The sequence below is a fragment of the Littorina saxatilis genome, linkage group LG1 (genome assembly GCF_037325665.1).
Source record: "Littorina saxatilis isolate snail1 linkage group LG1, US_GU_Lsax_2.0, whole genome shotgun sequence".
Classification (NCBI taxonomy): Eukaryota; Metazoa; Mollusca; class Gastropoda; order Littorinimorpha; family Littorinidae; genus Littorina; species Littorina saxatilis.
This window is the reverse complement of record NC_090245.1, coordinates 96,145,255-96,169,381: the sequence shown is the minus strand read 5'-3', so window position 1 is coordinate 96,169,381 and position 24,127 is coordinate 96,145,255. Positions and strand designations below refer to the sequence as shown.

Below are 24,127 nucleotides of genomic sequence, written 5' to 3'. Positions count from 1 at the left end.
GTGTGTAGTATTTGTTTCACAAACGATATCCATGGGTTGTTATCATGTGCAACATTATACATGTGGTCATATAACATACTTAAGTGAGATGTTTTTGGGCGTTCTAATATGTGTATCCAGTAAGAAATGACCTGACAAATTATCTTTAAGGTAATTGGATATCTTCCTAATTCGCCTAACACTGGCAATACCATAGCCTTTTTATGTACACCAAGAAACTGTCTACAAAACTTCGAATGTAACATTTCATGACTGAATTTATTAGACAGACATTCCTTAAATAAATCGTTGAGATCTAGTTCTTTCTTTCCCTTCAACCTATGTGGGAACCAAATTTCTGCTGCGTATGTTGATATTGGCATAATTAAACTATCATAAAGTTGTGATATAATATCGAAATTAATATCAGTCTTTCTAAATGTTCGACGAAGTGTATGAAGCGCTTTGTTTGCTTGTTTACTCAAATGATCTTGAGCTCTAATAAAATGTCCACGCTTGTGTAAAATTACTCCCAAATATTTATACTCTTCAGCCGTTTCTATAATATCCTCTCCAAAACGAAAGGAAATGTGCACCTTAGGGTTCACTTTTGTGTGTGTGTGTGTGTGTGTGTGTGTGTGTGTGTGTGTGTGTGTGTGTGTGTGTGTGTGTGTGTGTGTGTGTGTGTGTGTGTGTGTGTGTGTGTGTGTAGAGCGATTCAGAGTAAACTACTGGACCGATCTTTATGAAATTTTACATGAGAGTTCATGGGTATGATATCCTCAGACGTTTTTTTTCTCATTTTTTCGATAAATGTCTTTTATGACGTCATATCCGGCTTTTTGTAAAAGTTGAGGCGGCACTGTCACACCTTCATTTTTTATTCAAATTGATTGAAATTTTGGCCAAGAAATCTTCGACAAAGGCCGGACTTCGGTATTGCATTTCAGCATGGAGGCTTAACAATTAATTAATGACTTTGGTCATTAAAAATCTGAAAATTGTACGTACAATTAATTATTTATAAAACGATTCAAAATTACTTTTACTTTATTTTCCATCATGTTTTGATTCCAAAAACATATAAATATGTTATATTCGGATTAAAAACAAGCTCTGAAAATTAAAAATATAAAAACAATTTCATCTTATTCCTTGTCGGTTCCTGATTCCAAAAACATATAGATATGATATGCTTGGATTAAAAACACGCTCAGAAAGTTAAAACGAAGAGAGGTACAGTAAAGCGTGCTATGCAGCACAGCGCAACCGCTACTGCGCTAAAAAGGCTCGTCACTTTCACTGCCTTTTGCACTAGCGGCGGACTACAGTCATTGTGAAAAAATGCAGTGCGTTCAGTTTCATTCTGTGAGTTCCACAGCTTGACTTAATGTAGTACGTAATTTTGCCTTACGCGACTTGTTAAGACCTTGTTTTCTCAGACTTTCTGTTCATAACCTCTGTAAACTTACCCCCATTTTAAGATTCCCTCATTTTTAAGACCTTGTTTTCTCAGACTTTCTGTTCATAACCTCTGTAAACTTACCCCCATTTTAAGATTCCCTCATTTTTAAGACCTTGTTTTCTCAGACTTTCTGTTCATAACCTCTGTAAAATTACCCCCATTTTAAGATTCCCTCCTTTTTAAGACCCGATTGTGTCCGATTTGGTCAGGTCTTACAAGGGGCATGCACTGTACGTGTAGCAAAAACAAAAAGCAAACTCTAACGGATATATCCTTAACAGCATACAACCCTTGCAGCATTGCCAGAGCCTATAGCAAAAGTCATGACAACCTCCATCAATACGCATGTATGTCACGGGCAAGGGAGCTTAGCGTGTTTAGCTTTAGCTTAGCCAAGAATGGCTGACAATGGCCGCCTTGCGTTTCCGTCTTTTGAACCGCCCACAGACGGGGCATTGGCACACACACACAAACCCTCCCTCTAGCCTTTGTTTTGATATTTCTTTTGAAGGGAAATCGAGTACACATCTTCAGACTTACTTTTGGGCCCCGCGGCCTGGACGCGTGTGAAGGTCCAAGGAGATATTTGCTCAAGCCAAATTACCTGTCGTGTGTAGTGCAGTATAGCAGTAGACAGGCAACAGTAAGGCGTACTCCCTCCTTAATAACTAATCTTTAAGTCTAGTCTTTAAGAGTCGTCTACAAATTGTGCCAGTAGAAAAGCAACAGCAAAGTCCATCCTTAATGGAGCCTAAAATCGACTTCGCGAAGACCTCACGAAATATTTATTTCACGAAAAATTCAGTACAAAAGCTTTGTGCAACCAGCTTCGCGAAGTCACCTTCGTCCAATTAATAAGAGGCTTTAGGCGTAGTCTCTCCTAATAAAAAAGATAAATCATCTTATGTATTGTGCCTGCCATCGTCTGTGTTACCTCTTCTGCAGTGATCTATTACTACCCCTCAGACAATCAAGAAATCGATAATGATTTTTTTAATCAGTTATCTATTACTGCCCAGCACTCAAAGTTTTGGAATCAAAAGGACAAGACACAACATATAAGAAAATAGTTCTTACCTTGAAGTACTGAGAGACGGAGCTGTGTTGCTTTTCAATGGTGGAACGGTCGTACCTGGAAAATATTAATGATAAAATAGTATACGGAATAAAACAATCACAACGACAAATACTAGTTTCCCAAGAACAAAGGCTGTTTTCGTGATGCCCTTGCACAATCGGGGATTGAAAAACCACTTTACTACGCATCGTTTTGACATACCTACATTGAGAATTGAAAACCACTTTACTACGCATCGTTTTGACATACCTACATTGAGAATTGAAAACCACTTCACTGCGCATTGTTTTGACATACCTGCATTGATGGATTAAAATGCAAACGGCATACTCTTTGTCATCGGAAAGTATTTCCGTAGTCATCTCCGTTAGCGTTTATTTTTAAGTGCAGTATATTTTGAGTCATTGGACTATTTTTGATAGAAGAGAAAAATTGTACAGCAAAATTACTTCCACACCATAGTTAAGCAACCGTTTTGTTTTCATTTTTCAATGTGTATGGTCCAATCGCTGGAAATGTCTGGCCTTTTATTTCATATATATTAGAAGGAGAATAAATCAAACCGAAAATGTAACCAAACGTCTTTCCACACGAATATTCATCAACTCACAGGCAAGTACTCTAAGTTAGTATGCTTTATAACCAGTAAAGAAGATTTGAAAATAGCCTCGAAAGAAATACAAACAGAAGCAGGAGAAGAAAAACAAAATGAGATTGACTCCACAGTATCCTTGATCATAGTAAACACCAGGGACATACACGAAAAGTTACTGTTAAATACGCCACACCAAAGATAAAGGTCAACAGAAACTGTTGCAAATCTTCCCATGCAAACACTGCCGCACAAAAAGTAACAACAAAACCAAAACCAAAACCAAATTCATGAACGATGCACGTGGTATTCTTTGTTTTGACCAATTAAGTGTCCGTCAGAGCTTCAGGAAAAGATGCGCCGCATCAGAGGCTGAGACGCTTGCATTCATGTGATAAACAATGTTTACGTAATGATAACGCTGTTATATAAAATCAAAATAACATCAAGACTGGAAAACGATATTGTCGACAATCTTGTTGGATAACAAGGTCGACAAAATAGAGTGTGGTTCGCCTGTCTGTCTGTCTGATTGCCTTTCTGTTTGCATGCTAATTGATTTGTTTTACTCTTGCAGATCGCCAGCATTTAATATTGGTTTTCTCACCAGTATTACATTTTTTGTTAAAGCATAATGTGCAAAGAATTTCATCTCTCACATGTCCCTTGATGTTTACCTTAATGACCGACTGTATTTTGGTGTACTGTGATTTGTTTTCGTGTTGTCATTTATTAGACATTTCAAAAACCCATGCTTTGAGTTACCTGTTGTCGCCGTGCATGTCGCTTGTCACACTGCTCCTTGAGTTCCTCTGTCTGGGTCTGGTGGCGAAGGAGCTGTCAACACAAAGCACGTCACAGATCCAACATGCCGTCTGCGACTATCGTACACATCACAACAACAAAACAATCACAGGCAGAGGCATCGTTACAAGGAAATTACGCCACGGGCATGTGAGCATAGTTATGGCGTACTATTACTGTCACTTTCAGCGATGCATTGTTAAGCTTCACAAAGAGTTTACGCCACGGAAATGGAACCATAGTCATAGCGTACTATTACTGTCTCTTTTAGCCATACATTGGCAATTGCTCTGCTTCATGAACTCCCAGGAATAGTATAATATTACTGTCCCTTTCAGCGATGCTGCTTGGAGTCGGTAGTCGGCAAAACATCGAAACTTATTTCAAATTGAAAAAAAAAAAATTGTGATGGGTGAAAGGTTGTACCAGGGATTGCGGAAAACTCACGGAATCAACCGAAACTGTTGTGACTGTTTCGGCAATTTTTCCCCCAAAAGACAAATCTTCGCAAAATATCTGTGGCACTTTACATTATGTTTCAATATATGACACAATTGGCAATTTTATCCTCGACTGTCCCAGTCGATACAATCCGGCGATTAGTGAGCGTATCCATGGATCGTTGAAATCCAGCAAGTATCTTTGAGAAAAGGATCAACAACTGAGTATCACAATTCAATATGCTGTATCACTTGTAACACGCTGTACTGATTAAAGCCGACGCAGACACAATCACAATAGCTGAAGAACATAGTCGGGGAACAGCAGACCTATCCTGATGCAAAAACACACAGCCAGAAACGCCAACAGATTCAGTGTCAGAGAAAGAAAGCGTTGGTTCTACTTAGGTAACAGGGGGTTGCAACATTCCTTCACACCCTCGTTTAAACAGGGTGTCACTCATTGTTCTTGACACCTGCTTATGGTGCAGACCACCAGCTTGGCTCAGAGGCACAGGGAGACGATTTATTTGTGGTACCAATTGTTGACATACAATGCAAATAGGGCACCGGTAAGTAACGACAAACATGGGTCTTGAGTAATAAGTAATATATGTTATAATCTGAACGTTTTTGCAAAATGTGCTCCATAAATGAATTGATTGTGTGTGCCTGTGGTTAAATTGACAACTTAGTAACCTGCAGAATACTGAATGGCGGTTCGGCGCCAACCTTAAGTCCGTGGATGGTATACGGTGAATTTTACAGTAGATGTACCTAACAGGAAGCACGTTACTCTAGTTTCAACAACTCAACGTAGCGCTGTTACTATTTTTGACTTACTGATTCATCATCAAATACATTCAAGGGTGGAATGATTTTTTCATTAATCACATAATGCATGCTTTCTTATTGTGGTCAGATGAAGAATTACAAGTTATTTTAATTAGCTAACTCAACTACAGAGACAATGTTGCTCTAGCGTCAGGTTTAGTGAGGGTGTGGGGGTTGGATTGTAAGAATTTGTTTAAAGAAATCTTGAAGCACACTGGAAGTAGAACAATTTGCGTTCTGTTTTTAACAGATGTTTAAAAAAAAGTCTCCTTCCATCAGGAGAGGAGACATTGACGGGTTCATCAGGTTCAGAGATTCTAGGTAAGTAGTGTCAATATTGCGCCGTTTTCTTAACGTGCATGCAGTGGGATTTCTAAAAGCTTACGCTGTTTGCAAAGGTGGGCATCTGTAGTGTTTAAATAGCGGAATCGTTCCCTTTTCCACGGCTGATTTTTATTTCCAACTGTGGGTTTAATTTGAATTCTTTGCACAAGACAGCGATAAGAAACAACTAAACAGTTCCACTGGAAAAAAACACCGAATATTCTTTGCAACAAAAAAACAAAAACAAAACATCAAAGAAAGAGAAAGTGTACACAAAATACGCGCGCGTGCACATACGCAGACACAATGAATTAAATAGAATTTGAAGTTATGGATTCAGAAAACACAAACAAACAAACAGACAAACCAACTAAGTAGTTACAAGAAGTGGTATTAAGTCAAGCAAACAGGTATGAAGGATATTAAGCAAGATTAACAACTATCGTGTTTTCAGCTGAGATACCACATGACCTTTTGAGACAGCCAAACTAAGGAGGGTGAAGGTCAGAGGAGTGACCAGACATGGTTCCAAACTGGAAAACCTTGGCCTTGTAAAAGTCAGAGACAGGCATTTGGTACCTTCCCTTCTTTTACTCACAGTACAGGTATTGAATAAAACAGTCAAAGCTATATAAAAAGCTTCGAGGACAGGGAAATGACCTTGAGATGGTTCCAGTCCTCGAGACCTTGACCTTGAAAAGGTCAGATACAGGCATTTGTACCTTTGCATTTGCCGTCTTTTCGTAACAGAACAGATATTACGTAAAACAATTAAGGTTATCTAAGCAGCTTCATGGACAGGGTAATGACCTTGAGATGGTTCCAGTCCTGGAGACCTTGGCCTTGAAGAGGTCAGAAACCAGGGTGTGGTAACTTCCCTTCATGCAGTCAGCGAGGGAGCTGCTCAGGCTGTTCCGGTTCTTCTCCAGGAAGTTATCCGCCTGGTACTCCACCTGGCGGACAGAAACAATATGACTTGGTATTATTATGACTAATCTCCCTATGCAGGTCCTCATATCTCCAGGGCCGGACCCAGGGGGGGGGGGGGGGGGGTTCCAGGGGTTCCGGAACCCCACCCCTGGAAAAAGCATGTACCTTGCTTTGAGTGTGTGTTTTTTTTACTAGTTTTAGCACCGAAACAGTGCTGCTCTTAACCCTCAAAACAAGGCCCAGAATGCACCAGATTGCACAGATTTTAACCGTTTTTCAAAAATTTTCCGGGGGAGCATGCCCCCGGACCCCCCTAGTTCGCGCGCCTGCTTTGCTGGCGCGCGCTTGTGGCTTCGCCACTTCGCTGATTTGCCCCCCCAAAAAGGAGGAACCCACCCCTTACAACTCATTTGGTCCGGCCCTGTATCTCAGAAAAAAACCCTGATTCCCACAAAGCATTATTGTGAAACAAACAGCAAAACAGATTAGGGGATCCGGAATGGCAGTTATGCCTTTTGTTACGGCGAGTTTATTACAATGCGAAAATAGCATACTGCAATACAACAACTTTCTTTTTTTAAACACAAGTACAGGGTAGCAAAGCATATTGCAATACAACAACTTTCTTTTTGTTAAAGAGACTCTGTAATTCACGATCTATAAGTGTACTCTATGATCAATGATGAGTGACTAATTTTGTGTTTAAATCCATAGCAAGCAATTTTTGTTTTACAGAGAAAAGCACATTAGTTTTGATAAATCAAAATTGTGAAGAAATCTAAATACCGTTCCAGCATAGTGATTCACGGAGAAGGCGAGAGTTCCGGTGCGAGACTTGGCGAGAAGACCAGAGCGCTTGTGATTGGTCACAATCTTCTCCACAAGCGTGACGTCACTGGCCTGGGGAAAGCGAGCCTCCTCATCAATCAGAGCGAGCACACCCAGCGGCTTCTGTTATGGACAATAAGCAACAAGGGTAGTGTTTAGCTTTCATGATTAACAGAGCTGGTAATTTGCTCGTTCGTACATACGTACGTGCGGTGATAAATAAACCGTACATAGAATGCAAATAAAATAAAAGAAAGCCAAATGAAAAATAAAACGAAAAACGACAAAAATGGGGGGCAATTACATTGAAGCATGCTTGTCCTTCAACCAAAATGGACTTCCACAGCAATGTTCTTCTCTCCATGTCATTCTTATCATGTGGGCTTCCCTCCCTTTTGTAAAAAGGGGATGAGGATAGTTAGACTGGTTCAAGCAATACAATGGCTCAAAACGCTACAAACAAATCGTGAAAAAATTGAAGCATACTGTCACACTATTGTTTTCTGAAGAGATTAAAGCAAAGAGAGAAAGAGTTCTTTCTTTCTTTATTTGGTGTTTAACGTCGTTTAGAGAAAGAGTGACAAAGAGAGAAATAGCAAGAGAGAGAGACTGAGAAAGACAGAGAGATACAGAATTTGAGAAAGCAAGCGAGTGAGATTGAGAGAAAAAGACAGAGCGAGGGAGGGAGAAAAAGAAAGAGACAGAGAGAGGGAGGGAGAGAAAGAAAGAGACAGCTAGAGACAGAGAAAGGCAGAGGGGGGATGGATATTATCGCGACTTCATCACACTCAAACCATCCTAGCATTGATCGATAATAAAATCAGCATGAATTAAGCACTCATGAACTCACAGCCAGAAATAGGTCAAGGATGTCCTGGTTGTCTCTGTGTGTCACGTGCGCCCACTCCACGCCGTCACGCTCATACTCGCGCCGCTCGTGCACGAAGATGTGCTCGGAGAAGAAGTGCTGGACCTGCTCGTTGGCCACGTTGATGCAGAGCTGCTCGAAGCTGTTGACCTTGAGGTTCTCAAAGCCGGGCATGTCAAGCAGGCTGATGGTCGAACCGCCGCTTTGGCTGCAAGAGGGACAAATGAGTATGCTTGAGTTGTTAATGCGAAAGATTGTGTATGAGTGAGCCTTGAGTTGCCTTGTGGTGAGATATGTGCGCGTTATAAATTCTTGTATTATTATTAAATGTTCATTTTTTTTCTGTAAAGATAGTTCATATTTGGCTTTGTTTGGAATTTAATTAATTGAAGACGGGGAGAGGGTGTGACAGAGAGAGAGGGAGAGATGGAGATAGGGAGAGGGAGTGGGAGTGGGGAGGGGAGGGAGGGAGGGAGAGAGAGAGAGAGAGAGAGAGAGAGAGAGAGAGAGAGAGAGAGAGAGAGAGAGAGAGAGAGAGAGAGAGAGAGAGAGAGAGAGAGAGAGAGAGAGAGAGAGGCTGCACAAAGGCTCACATTTTAGCTTAGGTATTCACATGTTTCAAGATACATGTTTGTGGTTACGATGGCATGTTTTTTCTGCACCAGAAAATAATGTTTTGCCTTATTAGAAAACCGTGTTAGGAGAGTTTTAACTATAAAGTAAAGGGGGTACAAAGTGTAGCAGCAAATATTTGAAAGATAGCATCGTGCAATTCGGGCCTGCTCGTCAAGTATTTTCTTCAATATCAACTGTTTAAACGTTCAGTGACCTCATGCTAAGGGAATCTGACACCTGCATAGGAATGATTCGCCTACAATACCTCTGTAGAAAAAAAGAAAAACTCGCTGAATTCACCTGATGCTTGCGGTCAATAACGTTATTTAGATCGGCTAACATAGGAGGACACAAATAACTTTTCGTTTCAGAGGAGGACACCAAGGATCTTTTTAGGTAACTTTTCGTTTCAGAATCAATTTTCAACCCCAAAAGTTAGTGCAGTTTCTTAATGTTACTATTGATAAATGTTCCTGCGGAGTTTGTTAACATATAATCATGTTCCTTTTCCGAATATTTATTATGCATGAAAAACAGTACTAACATTAAACTTAAAGATTGTGACCAGTCTAGATGTTGTGAAAGGCCGGTTGTCACGTTTCAATATATCACTCAAGGTGATTATGAACCGGTTAATTACTACTAATTAACTAACCACACCACGATCCACTCTCGCAGGCATACAATTAAATAGAGTCAACAAAAGTATAAGTTTCAGACGCCTGTTTATGTATAAACTCTCCACCTCCCTCGAGCCTTCACTCAAAATATGTTCCTTTTACGTTCTCAACACGTAAAAAACCAGTGTTCACTGACAAAATGCCAGTAGTATGTAGAAAATTATAGGAACACGCTGAACCCGTGTAAATATAGTTAAATGCGAATGTTCTGTTCGAAAAGCTCTAGTTCGTGCAGGTGTCACACACCCCACGTTGTCACTACTCCAATGAAATCATAGATACGAAAAGACAACGGTGGTCACCGGGGTGCGTACGACATGGTGCACTTAGCTTTATCTCTGCTGCTGCTGCTTAGCCGGTATGCTGGTTAGTCGGTTCGCTGGTTAGCCGGTCCGCTGGTTAGCCGGTTCGCTGGTTAGCCGGTCCGCTGGTTAGCCGGTCTCCTGGTTAGCCGGTCTCCTGGTTAGCGTAGCCTCAACAGTTCCCGCCAGAGTCAGCCGTGCCGATGTTACGGGAACGTAACGAACGAACGAAACGAACGAACGAAGGAAGGCTGCAAACAGAAAGCATCGGTGCACTAAACATGTCAGCTACCCCTCACCCACCACCTTAAAACATGTCATCTTTAAATATCTCATCGAGCACGTGGGCCTGCACAAAACTGACTTTTTACAACAACAAAACAGCCATTTTCCGTCCTTCTCTCCCTATCTGCAAAAACCATATACAGATTAGTATTTTAGCGTCACAGAGAGTAAATTATGCGCTAACCTGGAAAGAACAACAGAGAGTATTTCATTCCACAACACAGACTCATCAACAGCGTTAAATAATGATTTATTACCTCAAAAGCCTATGATTGTAACTCTCAATGGAAGCAAAGTCCGCCTCCTCCCTGGAACAGTCTCTGTTCGTCAACAGTGACCCAAAACGTCCAGAACCCCTTGTCGAATCCTTATGCGAAAGCCATCGCCGACGAAGGAAATGTGACGACTTGTCCTCAGCAAAATACGTGGCAGAGGAAAGGAATAACTTGTGGAAGTTCCCCTAGAGTGCCGAATATGATACTCGGTGAAAAACCATCATACTCTAGTAACTGTGTGTTAGGTCCTTCCCCTTCTGCCGCTGGGTGTCAAGTGTGTCGTCCTTGAGTCTCTGACAGACCACCTAGCCAAATACACGTGACTGACCTTGTCACCAAACCAGTCCAGCTATACACAGTTTTGCCTCCCCAAGCAGAAAAAAGACACGAGAAACTCAATCCCTGAAAATCCCGTGTGCGCTGTCAGCGAAAAACCGTCAGCCCTATGACAGCAGAAACCTGCACTGTGAAGCTCGTGCGTTTCAAAACATCCGTGCTCGGGAGCACTGTCAGCAAAAACTCTGCTGTGTCCAATATCACGCACAGGCGCTTTCTATCATACATTGACCCAGAACAGGCACTCCACTGAGTGACGCTTTCTTGGTCTCTGTCACCCGATCGTGACACACCTCCCCTCTTCAAGACGAAACCTCGGTTTCGCTCACAGTCATGTTCTCCTCTACAGCCCGAGAGAGAAAGTCAGCTCCAACATTGTTGGCGCCCGGAATGACGCGTACCGTGAATTGGTACGGTTGGAGAATCAACGCCCAGCGCATAAGTCTGGCGTTTGCCAACCTTGCAACCTGAAGATATTGCAGAGGTTGATGGTCTGTTTCCAGACAGAAAGGTCGTCCTCAAGAACGAGCAACCCCTCGTTTCACCCCTGATGACTGCAACCTTCTCTGTCTTCTTGTCTTTGTTCTTCTGGTCTTTGTTCTTCTCCCCGTAGGCTGTCCTCTCTATGTAGGCGCGCAGCAGGTTGGCGTGGTACAGGCGTGCTTTCCCGTGCATCATGATCCTGTAGTCGTTCTGGCCCACTTTCGCTGTCACCTCAAAAGGTCCTTGCCACTGCAGTTGTAGCTTGTTGTGTTTGACAGGTAAAAGTAGCAACACCCGTTCTCCAATCTTGAAGCTGCGCGGCCGTGCCTTGCGGTCGAATCCTCGCGCATAACGCTGTGCTGCTCTTCCCAGGTTCTCTTGAGCCAGTTTGCAGGTCTCTTCAATCCTGTTCCTGAGTTCTACGATGTAGGTCGCTGTCGTCTGCACCTCCTCGTCAGCTTCTTCGTCCGTCCAAGCCTGACGCAGGATAGCCATGGGACCGCGTACCTGTCTGCCGTACAACAACTCGAATGGGGAAAAGCCCAAGCTCTCCTGAGGAACCTCGCGGTATGCAAAAAGCAATGCTGGGATGTACCTGTCCCACGTGCGTGGTTTCTCCTGAGCTAGTTTCCTCAGCATGGTCTTCAAGGTGCCATTGAACCTTTCCACCAGTCCGTTGCACTGAGCATGGTAAGGAGTGGTGAAGTGCTGCTCCAGTGATAGCAGTCGTGCTGCCTCCGCCATCACTCCTCCCGTGAACTGCGTGCCTCTGTCGGTGAGTACCTCTGATGGAATTCCCAGCCGGGACCACATAGTAACCAGAGCCTCAGCTACTCGCGTGGCTTCAATCGATTTCAGAGGGATCGCCTCTGGGTATCGAGTAGCGTAGTCCACCATGGTCAAAATGTATCTGTTTCCGTCCTCAGACGCAGGCAAGATGGGCCCGATGATGTCCACTGCCACCCGACGAAAGGGTTCGTCGATGAGCGGCATCTTCTCTAAGGGGACCTTCCTCACCCTTCCTTTGGCAACCACCTTCTGGCACTTATCGCAGGACGCACAGAAACGTCGGACATCCGTGCAGATGCCTGGCCAGTAAAAGTGGCGCCAGACACGATCCGTGGTCTTCTTGGTACCAAGATGACCTCCCAGAATCGAGTCGTGTGCCGTTGCCATGACACCCTCGCGAAACTCGCGAGGCACGACAACCTGTTTGAATGTACCTTCTTGGTTGCTGAACTCACGGTAGAGCAACTTCTTGTCCCTGAGGAACTTTGACCTCCCATGCTTCCCGCTCAGCTTCACCTTCCCCGACTTCGCGTGCTCCCGAGGAGTAGCTAAGGTCGGGTCAGAATCCTGAGCCTTCGCGAGAAGCGCGGGGGTCACGTTCCCCAGGGCAGCTCGTGCAGCAGGTAGGGGTTTGAGAGGTTTGTCCTCTCGCTCCGCCTGTGCCCGCGTGAGCACTGAAATGACGTCGGGAGACCGATAAACGGGAACCTCCCTGGTGACGCCGTCCACAAACTGAACCCGGTTTCCAATGAGCAGGTCGCATGGAGGATCGTCCATGACGACGGCCACAATGGTCCCCGTGAACAACGGGGTTACGACCTTGATCACTGCCGTGTTCAAGTCGTAAGCGTGAGATGCCTCGGCCATTCTCACCCTGATGCTGTCTCCTGTGTAGGCCATAGCTGGAACTAGACTCGCCCGAACCACTATCATGTCTGCCCCTGTGTCCCGCAGACCTTCGCCCTTCACTCCGTTAACGTAGACGTTGCAGTGGGGCTGGAAATGTTTCCTGGAGCACGGAACGCAGAGTTGTGGGATGGTGCATGAGCTCGTGACGTCCCTGAACTCCTCACTGCCAACGAAGTGAACGCCCTTCTGGTCAGCCTGTCTCTTGTGGCAGTCCTTCTTCACGTGGCCCCGCTTGTTGCAGTAGTAACACTGGATGTCAGTTCTGGAACTCGATCCCTTGTGTCCCTGATCGTCCTTCCCGTCCTTGGGTCCTGAAGAACCCGAATTTCCCGTTTTTCCTGGCCGTGAGCCTGAAGATTTGCCGGAGATCGCCTGGGCGTCCTCGTGCACTCTGATCCAGTCGGCTGCCTCCTGAGTAGTCTTGGGCTGGTGCTCCTGCACGAAGGTCACCACCTCAGGTCGCAGGCTGGACATCAGTTGTTCCATGACTATGAGGTCGGCAAGGTCGTTGACGGTCCAGTCCTTTTCGGCCATCTCCACCCAGCGCCGCAGGTAGAGGTTAAGGCGTGCCACAAACTGATGACTCAGCTCGCCGCTCAGTCTCTTGCTGTTACGCAGACGTCGTCTGTAGGCTTCAGCAGTCAGGTTAAAGCGCTGGAGTAACGCCTTCTTAAGTGCCTGATAGTCTCTCGCCTCGTCGTCCTCCAAAGCGTTGTAGAGCTGCAATGCGCGTCCCTTTAAGCAGGTGCTAAGGCGGCTAGCCCACGTGGCCTCTTCCCACTTCTGGTCAGATGCAATGCGCTCAAACCGGCGTAAAAAGTCGTCGAGCTCGTCCTTGTCATCGTCGAACGTCGGCAGTCTCGTACGGTCGGCAACAAACGTCGGCGCGCTAGCCTGAGTAAGCGTACCCTTCTCGGCCTGTAGCCTAGCTAGCTCTAGCTGGTGATCGCGATCCGCCTGTTCCTTCCGGTCTAGTCTGTCACGTTCGTCTTTCTTTTCCTGTCTGTCAAGTTCGGCCTGTCGTTCCTGTCTCTCAAGCTCGTCTTTCTTATCCTGTCGGTCACGTTCGGCCTGTCGTTCTCTTTCTTGTCTGTCACGTTCGGCCTGTCGTTCGGCCTGTCGTTCTCTTTCTTGTCTGTCACGTTCTCTTTCTTGTCTGTCCAGTTCGTCCTTCTTTTCCTGTCTGTCTCGTTCGTCTTTCTCTTTCTTGTCCTGTCTGTCACGTTCGGCCTGTCGTTCTTGTCTGTCAAGCTCTTCTTTTCTCGTCTGTCGCTCTATGTCTTCCCTACGTTCCAGCTCCTTGCGTTTAAGCAAACTACGCGCTCTAACGCGTGCGTCACGCTCTGTCTGTTCCTCACTGCCAGGAGTCTCGAAAGTTATTCTCCTCGTCGGAGATCCCCCTGTAGCCATGGTTAGTTTTAGCAAAGCTTTATCACAAAAGTAAGTCTAACGCAGCTATAGCTAGAATACGCGGTGACGAAAGCGGTGGATACAAAAATCCAGCAACCGGAAAATGCAGAAGAAAAATCCAAACGGTGTAGAACAAATCGCGTAGCCTACTTTATGGCTGCTTTCTGCGGTGAAACAAAGTGTTTCCCACAGCCGTGGCCTACTTTATCGGCTGCTTTTTGCGGTGAAACAGAGTGTTTCCCACAGCCTTGGTTAGGACAGAAGTCCTCGGACCCTTCCCCCCCAAAATTCCAACAAAGTCAAAATATGGAGAAAAATCCAAGTAAAACAAGACGGTAGAAAATGTAACCTGTTACGGAATGCGAAACAACAATGTAGAGAAAACTGAGTAAAACGAATAACAAATCCGCTAACCCCGCTCAGCTCTCTGCAACGGAAAACTCTGAACGTACAACAACAAAGATTCACAAACAAAGGAAAGGGAGATAATCACAGTTAGCGCATACAATAACTCACAAATTACAATTTACATTTCCTGCAAGATGTGAATCGCTTAAGGTGTGGTATATGATCAAAACTATACAAAAAAGGGTAGCACCAAGCAGAAAATAAGTCGAGCACTGACGAGATTATCTGCTCTTAGTTCTCCTTAATTGGTGGGTCTTTATCAGTTGGAAATTAACTGAGTAAATCCCGGCTTGGCCCCCACGTGTCACGTTTCAATATATCACTCAAGGTGATTATGAACCGGTTAATTACTACTAATTAACTAACCACACCACGATCCACTCTCGCAGGCATACAATTAAATAGAGTCAACAAAAGTATAAGTTTCAGACGCCTGTTTATGTATAAACTCTCCACCTCCCTCGAGCCTTCACTCAAAATATGTTCCTTTTACGTTCTCAACACGTAAAAAACCAGTGTTCACTGACAAAATGCCAGTAGTATGTAGAAAATTATAGGAACACGCTGAACCCGTGTAAATATAGTTAAATGCGAATGTTCTGTTCGAAAAGCTCTAGTTCGTGCAGGTGTCACACACCCCACGTTGTCACTACTCCAATGAAATCATAGATACGAAAAGACAACGGTGGTCACCGGGGTGCGTACGACATGGTGCACTTAGCTTTATCTCTGCTGCTGCTGCTTAGCCGGTATGCTGGTTAGTCGGTTCGCTGGTTAGCCGGTCCGCTGGTTAGCCGGTTCGCTGGTTAGCCGGTCCGCTGGTTAGCCGGTCTCCTGGTTAGCCGGTCTCCTGGTTAGCGTAGCCTCAACAGTTCCCGCCAGAGTCAGCCGTGCCGATGTTACGGGAACGTAACGAACGAACGAAACGAACGAACGAAGGAAGGCTGCAAACAGAAAGCATCGGTGCACTAAACATGTCAGCTACCCCTCACCCACCACCTTAAAACATGTCATCTTTAAATATCTCATCGAGCACGTGGGCCTGCACAAAACTGACTTTTTACAACAACAAAACAGCCATTTTCCGTCCTTCTCTCCCTATCTGCAAAAACCATATACAGATTAGTATTTTAGCGTCACAGAGAGTAAATTATGCGCTAACCTGGAAAGAACAACAGAGAGTATTTCATTCCACAACACAGACTCATCAACAGCGTTAAATAATGATTTATTACCTCAAAAGCCTATGATTGTAACTCTCAATGGAAGCAAAGTCCGCCTCCTCCCTGGAACAGTCTCTGTTCGTCAACAGTGACCCAAAACGTCCAGAACCCCTTGTCGAATCCTTATGCGAAAGCCATCGCCGACGAAGGAAATGTGACGACTTGTCCTCAGCAAAATACGTGGCAGAGGAAAGGAATAACTTGTGGAAGTTCCCCTAGAGTGCCGAATATGATACTCGGTGAAAAACCATCATACTCTAGTAACTGTGTGTTAGGTCCTTCCCCTTCTGCCGCTGGGTGTCAAGTGTGTCGTCCTTGAGTCTCTGACAGACCACCTAGCCAAATACACGTGACTGACCTTGTCACCAAACCAGTCCAGCTATACACAGTTTTGCCTCCCCAAGCAGGAAAAAGACACGAGAAACTCAATCCCTGAAAATCCCGTGCGCGCTGTCAGCGAAAAAAACCGTCAGCCCTATGACAGCAGAAACCTGCACTGTGAAGCTCGTGCGTTTCAAAACATCCGTGCTCGGGAGCACTGTCAGCAAAAACTCTGCTGTGTCCAATATCACGCACAGGCGCTTTCTATCATACATTGACCCAGAACAGGCACTCCACTGAGTGACGCTTTCTTGGTCTCTGTCACCCGATCGTGACACCGGTGTATGCATAGTACCCTACCTATAGTGCCCTACCCTAACCTACCAGTGTATCTTGTCAGGTTTGAGCCTGAGGTTGATCTGCCGGACGATCCATCCGAACAGTCTGGCGTACAGCTCCTTGGCTAGAGCGTCTCTGCCGTCTGATGCCTGTTCCACCGTCTTGTTCTTCACCACACGCTCTCCTGGAATAGATAGAAATATAAGTAGATAGCTATATATGTAGATAGACAGGCAGATAGATAGTTAAACCGACATCGATATATCCATACGAGGAGTCTGGTTAGAGCCGCCCTCCCGTGATTTGCTTGCTCCATTGTCTTGCTCTTAACCACAAGCTCTCACAGAATATATATAATTATGTAATAACAAAAATAATAATAAATAATTAATGAATATTTAGGTAACCAACTAACAAATGAACGAACGAACGAACGAACGAACGAACGAACGAACGGATTGGTTTTCTTTATGTTTGTGTGGATATATGTGTAGGAGAGGGGGGGGAGAGGCGGGGTTCCCGCGTGCAAGTGCTTCAGGTCTTTGATTATTATTACAGTGATCCCGTCCAATGGTCAAGACACAAGTACAGTCCTCGTGGGTTTAAAGACGATTTTTTTCTAGAAATAACTTCAAAGAGAGTATGTCCTTTGCGTTCTTCAGTCTCATGTACACCCGAAACAAATACATGAAACGGGTAAAAAGATGAAACAAAATCGTGGAGATGACAGGGGGAGGAGGGGTTGCATGGGGAGACAGAGAAAAAAATATTGCACTGAATCCTTTTTTCCTATATCACAGCATGCTAGCCCGCACGTACACGCCAAAGCAAGCCAATGGGTCAGAGGTTTTGGACAGTGGCCAACGGACTCTGCAAGGTCAGATCTTGACCCAGTGTCCTCAAGCCTCTTCGCGATTAGCAGAATCATGCAAACCCTTTCGCGCTTCTGGACAATGTCTGACTCTTCCTTTCGAAAAATACAGCAAGTTCTTGCAAGAATTTATTTTCTTCATGTTTTTGGTGAAATGATATTGATACTTAAAAAAAGGATGCATTCCATTTTTGGGCGTTCTATTGGTCAAACTTCGGTTATGTGTGGGTTTTATTTTCAGCAGAGTAAAGTACTATGGCATTGCCACTTTCTATTCTTGTTCCTCGGCTTCCTCGGTTCCGTGAAAATGCACCACAAAAATGTCTGTCTCTTTTGTTGCAGGTCGAGCGCATTCTCTTGGAAGAGTACAGCGTTTATCATATTGATATTGTCAGGTACTAAACATGTTTGGAGGAGGGAGTGGGGTGGTGATGCTCAAGTTTGTACTAGACACGCCTGTTGTTGTTGTTTTTACACCCCCGGTATAGGGGTGTGTATAGGATTCGGTCGATGTGTTTGTTTGTTTGTTTGTGTTCGCATATAGATCTCAAGAATGAACGGACTGATCGTCACCAAACTTGGTGAACAGGTTCAAAACATTCCTGAGACGGTCCTTACAAAAATTGGGGCCAGTCAAACACACGGTTAGGGAGTTATTGGTGTGTATAGGATTCGGTCCATGTGTTTGTTTGTTTGTTTGTGTTCGCATATAGATCTCAAGAATGAACGGACCGATCGTCACCAAACTTGGTGAACAGGTTCTATACATTCCTGAGACGGTCCTTACAAACATTGGGACCAGTCAAACACACGGTTAGGGAGTTATTGGTGGATTAAGATTCCACAAGGACTTATAGAGGGACATCTTAATGGTCAAAGGGAAATAACCATTCTCACTCAGTCACTGCCACCAACTGAGAAGGTTATTTCCCTTTGACGGGGGTGTTTTTCCTACCTCGGAGGAATTTCTTGTTATTGAGGGGAGGGTGTCCAATGTTGTGCTAAGCAAGGTTTTTATCTTCAATTTGGAACTAGACATTTGTGTGTGGGTGTGTGGTGGGGTGTGTGTGGTGGGGGTGTTGTTTCTGTAACAGGCACCCTGGGTGCTCAGAATTTCACAATATTATTTAGTTGCAACATGCCAAACTGTTAATGGCTGTTTACGCTCGGGCATAATTATAATAAAAACGTTTATGTAATGGAACGTTTTCATACTTATCAATACAACATTACCCAATATAGACGGACTTTGTGATGATATTTTCAGCTAAGGTCTGTTGAGACAGTGATATCAAAATCGAGTTTGATATCACTGTCTCAACAGACCAATGGCAGAAGATGTCATCACACAGTCCGTCAATGTTAGATATATTGCTATTTCTCTGGATATTACAAAAGTATTTGTCTCAGTTTGGGCTGTTCCATATCACTCCCTCTGATTACTATTTCGTTTTGTTCACTCTTGTTTTGTACTTTTCAGTATTTCCAAATGTCGTTTCTTTCAAAAAGTAATACATCACTTGCTCAATTAAATTCTGGGATAATTACATTTTCATATATATTTTTGTTTTTAAAAAATTTAGGTGTCTTCGTTTTTGAAGTGAAGATCAAAAGTGGTGTCGACGGAAATGTCGTCGATATTGCCTTTGCAATGAGCTCAGTTTTGCCCAATTGACCAATGGAAATCTACATAACATATGAAATAGCAATATAATGTGTTATCGATTGTAGTGTAAATGACTAAAACGTTCAATATGATACGTCATGATTTATTTATAATTAAAAAACCAAAACAAGGAAGGTAAGTTTGTGCAACGTGTAATAATAAACAAAGCCAAATATCCACTTCAAACAAAGCCAAACATCCACTTCAAACAAAGCCAAACATCTACTTCTAACAAAGCCAAACATCCACTTTAATCAAAGCCAAACATCCACTTCAAACAAAGCCAAACATCTACTTCTAACAAAGCCAAACATCCACTTTAATCAAAGCCAAACATCCACTTCAATCAAATCCAAACATCCACTACAAACATAGCCAAACATCCACTTCAAACAAAGCCAAACATCTACTTCTAACAAAGCCAAACATCCACTTTAATCAAAGCCAAACATCCACTTCAATCAAAGCCAAACATCCACTTCAATCAAAGCCAAACATCCACTTCAATCAAAGCCAAACATCCACTTCAAACAAAGCCAAACATCCACTTCAAACAAAGCCAAACATCCACTTCAATCAAAGCCAAACATCCACTTCAAACAAAGCCAAACATCCACTTCAAACATAGCCAAACATCCACTTTCATTTCCAACTATCAGTCTTGAAAGAGGCCGAACAGGATCCCAGTAAGAAATTGATTATTGTGTGTGATGTATTACTAAAGCTGCATAGCTGCGAAGACGGTTTATTGTATTCATCTTGAGTAGTTTGTGCTGGGTGTGTGGGGGCTTTTCGAGTTGGGAATGTGAGAAAAAATGGACAGATTAATTGTAATTGATTCTTCCATTATTCTAAACCACAGTGGTCGACAGGATCTCTCTAACTTGTTGTTCTACCATGAATCAGTTATAATGATCCTGACACTAAGGCTTAATGTTTATGATTTTGAATCGGAGGCAAAATCGCTCTCTTATTAAGTAAAGGGAAATGTCAAACGTGTGGTGAATACATTTTAGCATAACCTGCTCGCACGCTCTCGGCTAGACAGTCGTTTAAGTCTAGTGTTCTTGGGCTATTTTTTTAACGATGACAATAAAAACGCTTCAACAAAAAGCGGGGAAGGAAAGGGAGAAGGCGGACTTGGCAAACCCCGATCGTTGCCAGTAGTACAGGTACGTTCATGACATACAGAACATTCTCTTCTTCCTCCGTCTAGGATCAGATGAAGGGCAGCGGAGACAACTCTTGCCTACCACTTTTTACCTGCCTGCCTTGATGCCCGGCGCCCAGCGAATTCTTCTCTCGCCCTCGACCTGGCTGACCGAGCCTACACCTGTTGGTCTTGGCCACTGGGCCCGGGGGCAGCGGGATTGTGCCGGCCCTTGTGACGTCATAAACAAACCTCGAAGGGGAGGAGGTGAAAACTAAAGGGGGGTGATGGTGGGGAGGTAGTCGTCATCGTGTAGTGTAAAGAGATTTGGATTAATTCCAACGGATTTATTCCGCAAGCAGTGTGTTTGCGCGAAACGGGAGACATCCCATCGGGGTAGGGGTAAAAAGCCGAGGTGCTAAGTAGGGAGAATGGCAAATTGTCAGATCCAATTCAAGACTCAAGGTGAGCAGGATTCCTCCCCAGGTCAAGCTGCTCGCCTACATCACAGCAATGATGTGCTGGGAACACCACGCTGTTCGTGTACTTGCTTCATCCAGCTAACATTACTTGGCGTGTACAGCGAAGTAGGCATTGACTCTGGACAAGAAAATAGGATGGAACAAAAAGTGGGAGGAAAGAGAAAGTATGCTAGAATGTTAACGGTGGTGCCTCGCTCTGCTGCTGAAGGGCATGACGTTAACAAAAGAGGCGATATTTGATTGGGAATACAATGAGAAGAAACAGAAAGTATACAAGAATGTTAACGGTAATGTCTTGCTCTACTGTGGAGGGGCATGGAATAAGCAAAGGAGGCTATATCTGCTTGGAAAACAACAGGAGGAAATATAAAGTATGCTAGAATGTTAACGGCGGTGCCTTCCTCTACTGCTGAGGGGTATGCAGTTAACAAAAGAGGCGATATTTAATTGGAAAACCGAGACAAGAATCAGAAAATAGGCTAGCATCTTAATTTATTTATCTATATTTAACAGTGATGCCTTTTTCTACTGATGATGGACATTAACTTAGCAAAAAGAGGTTATAGCTGAATTGGAACAAATGTAGTAAACAAAACGTATACAAAAATGTTAACGATGGTGCCTTGCTCTACTGGTAGACGGGCGCAGTGGCGTGGTGGTAAAACGTCGGCCTCCTAATCGGGAGGTCGTGAGTTCGGATCCCGGTCGCTGCCGCCTGGTGGGTTAAGAGTGGAGATTTTTCCGATCTCCCAGGTCAACTTATGTACAGACCTGCTAGCGTCTTAACCCCCTTCGTGTGTACACGCAAGCACAAGACCAAGTGCGCACGGAAAAGATCCTGTAATCCATGTCAGAGTTCGATGGGTTATAGAAACACGAAAATACCCAGCATGCCTCCCCCGAAATCGGCGTATGGCTGCCTGAATGGCGGGGTAAAAACGGTCATACACGTAAAAATCCACTCGTGCTGAAAACATGAGTGAACGTGGGAGTCTAAGCCCATGAACGAAGAAGAAGAAGAAGAAGAAGAAGAAGAAGAAGAAGAAGAAGAAGAAGAAGAAGAAGAAGAAGAAGAAGAAGAAGAAGAAGAAGAAGAAGAAGAAGAAGAAGAAGAAGAAGAAGAAGAAGAAGAAGAAGAAGAAGAAGAAGAAGAAAGAAGAAGAAGAAGAAGAAGAAGAAGAAGAAGAAGAAGAAGAAGAAGAAGAAGAAGAAGAAGAAGAAGAAGAAGAAGAAGAAGAAGAAGAAGAAGAAGAAGAAGAAGAAGAAGAAGAAGAAGAAGCTCTACTGTTGAGGTGTATGAAGTGTACTAAGGAGGCACGAGCTGAATCGGAAAAAAAGGTAAGACTGAGATGGGTTTGTAAGGAACTCGGAGACACGATAAATGTCATGGTTCATACCCAGGCATGGGATTCTAAAATATCCCTTTATACTGAAATGGTTAAAAGTGAGAAACGAAAAACCTTTGGTTTATACCAACTATTAAGTGCTGAGTTTGAGTATCAAAAACACACGAAAACCTTCAGCTTTGACTTTGACGTTTACGGACATTCCTAAATTTACGTAAAAACATCTCATGCATGCTCGTTAGTGGAGCTTTAAAAATATCTCTCATGCAATAGAAAAATGTCAGAAATCATGCACAACTCGACGAGGTGCAATCGAAGACGAAAAACAAATGTGTGCCTCTTAACTCATTGTCTCCCAGGTACGGCTCTATCTGACCTGGTACGGATGTATCCGTACACACAGTCACTTCAGTCGCTTCATGTAACGTCGATCTAACGCCTGCATTCCATCGTGTTGATACACAGTTTCTACACAGTTACTACAATTCTGAGTTACCTGCTGCAGCACAGCTGGTCTCGGCAAAAACAAACTTGGTCAACATAGGTGGGGTAGGAAGTGTTAAAAAACAAGGTTGCATTGAGCAAACTCCATGTCAATCAATCAATATGAGGCTTATATCGCGCGTGTCGTGGGTACAGTTCTAAGCGCAGGGATTTTTATTTTTTTATTTTTTTTATTTTTATGCAATTTATATCGCGCACATAATTATTCAAGGCGCAGGGATTTATTTATGCCGTGTGAGATGGAATTTTTTTTACACAATGCATTACGCATTCACATCGGCCAGCAGATCGCAGCCATTTCGGCGCATATCCTACTTTTCACGGCCTATTATTCCAAGTCACACGGGTATTTTGGTGGACATTTTTATCTATGCCTATACAATTTTGCCAGGAAAGACCCTTTTGTCAATCGTGGGATCTTTAACGTGCACACCCCAATGTAGTGTACACGAAGGGACCTCGGTTTTTAGTCTCATCCGAAAGACTAGCACTTGAACCCACCACCTAGGTTAGGAAAGGGGGGAGAAAATTGCTAACGCCCTGACCCAGGGTCGAACTCGCAACCTCTCGCTTCCGAGCCCAAGTGCGTTACCACTCGGCCACCCAGTCCACATGTGCATCAACTGTGAGGGGTTTCTGGACTATGCGCATTGTTTGTAACCATAGTGGTGCGCTCTGTACAGCGTTACAAGTGGAGTTTGCAAGATTGTAATTTATTGTGACGAGAGTTCTGTGTAAAGATGTATACATGTATGTTTGTATGTATGTATGTATGTATGTATGTATGTATGTATGTATGTATGTATGTATGTATGTATGTATGTATGTATGTATGTATGTATGTATGTATGTATGTATGTATGTATGTATGTATGTATGTATGTATGTATGTATGTATGTATGTTTGTATGTATGTATGTATGTATGTGTGAAGGAAATCACGAATAACACTGACAGGCAAAGTTTGACAGTGATATCCTCCACGCTTTTAGAGCGCTAACCAGAGATAATAACGTGACGTAGCGAAGTGGGTTGCACGTACTGTGAATTCAGCTCACTGACCGAGAGAGTTGATGTTGTAAATCGCAACGAAGATATCGTTACACTTAACCACTGTCCAGCGACAGGGAGGGGTTGTCACAGGAATCGACCGGGAGAAAGGAAGCCCGAGTAAAGCACTTAACAGGTAAATGGAATAAGCATTTGAATATCGCTAATGTTTATCGCATAAGTTGAATCGACTAACACTGTAAACTTTAAACATAGCAGTCCGATATCTAAGACAAGATGTCCGCTATTTATGTTGTGCAGTGCGTCGTGTAACCGGTCGGAAAGGAAGATAGTGGCCAGATGACAGTATGAAGGATCTGAGAAGCCGCCGGAATATCACGCCTATATACCCGCATAGTTAAGATTCGACGGGATTTCTAGAAGCTAGTGCAAGGTTATGGTTGTCCGTATAGTTGGACCATAGAGGTCACAGGGCGATAGAAACTGAGTAGACCGAGGTCGCCAGTAGAAGGAATTAGTAGTTAAATACATTTCCTAGTGAACGGCCCTAGACGCTGTGTAATTCTGTGTATGAACAGAC

General features: G+C 43.8%; 2 protein-coding genes across 2 annotated transcripts in view; both read right to left on the bottom strand.

The window, feature by feature from the left end:
* Nucleotides 1-6,463, bottom strand: part of LOC138946549 (chitin synthase chs-2-like) — a gene marked incomplete in the record, with an annotated part of 102,352 nt that extends 95,889 nt beyond the window's left edge. Inside the window, 1 exon segment of the mRNA XM_070317993.1 lies at nt 6,327-6,463. Within this exon segment, the coding sequence (XP_070174094.1) occupies nt 6,327-6,400 (74 nt within the window).
* A 203-nt stretch (nt 6,464-6,666) lies between these two features.
* Nucleotides 6,667-24,127, bottom strand: part of LOC138954829 (myosin-IIIb-like) — a 44,507-nt gene continuing 27,046 nt past the window's right edge. Inside the window, exons 10-13 of the mRNA XM_070326620.1 lie at nt 16,563-16,701; nt 8,125-8,350; nt 7,233-7,397; nt 6,667-6,672 (exon numbers count right to left, since the gene is read on the bottom strand). Coding sequence (XP_070182721.1) covers nt 6,667-6,672; nt 7,233-7,397; nt 8,125-8,350; nt 16,563-16,701 — 536 coding nt within the window. The remainder of the gene's footprint in view (nt 6,673-7,232; nt 7,398-8,124; nt 8,351-16,562; nt 16,702-24,127) is intronic.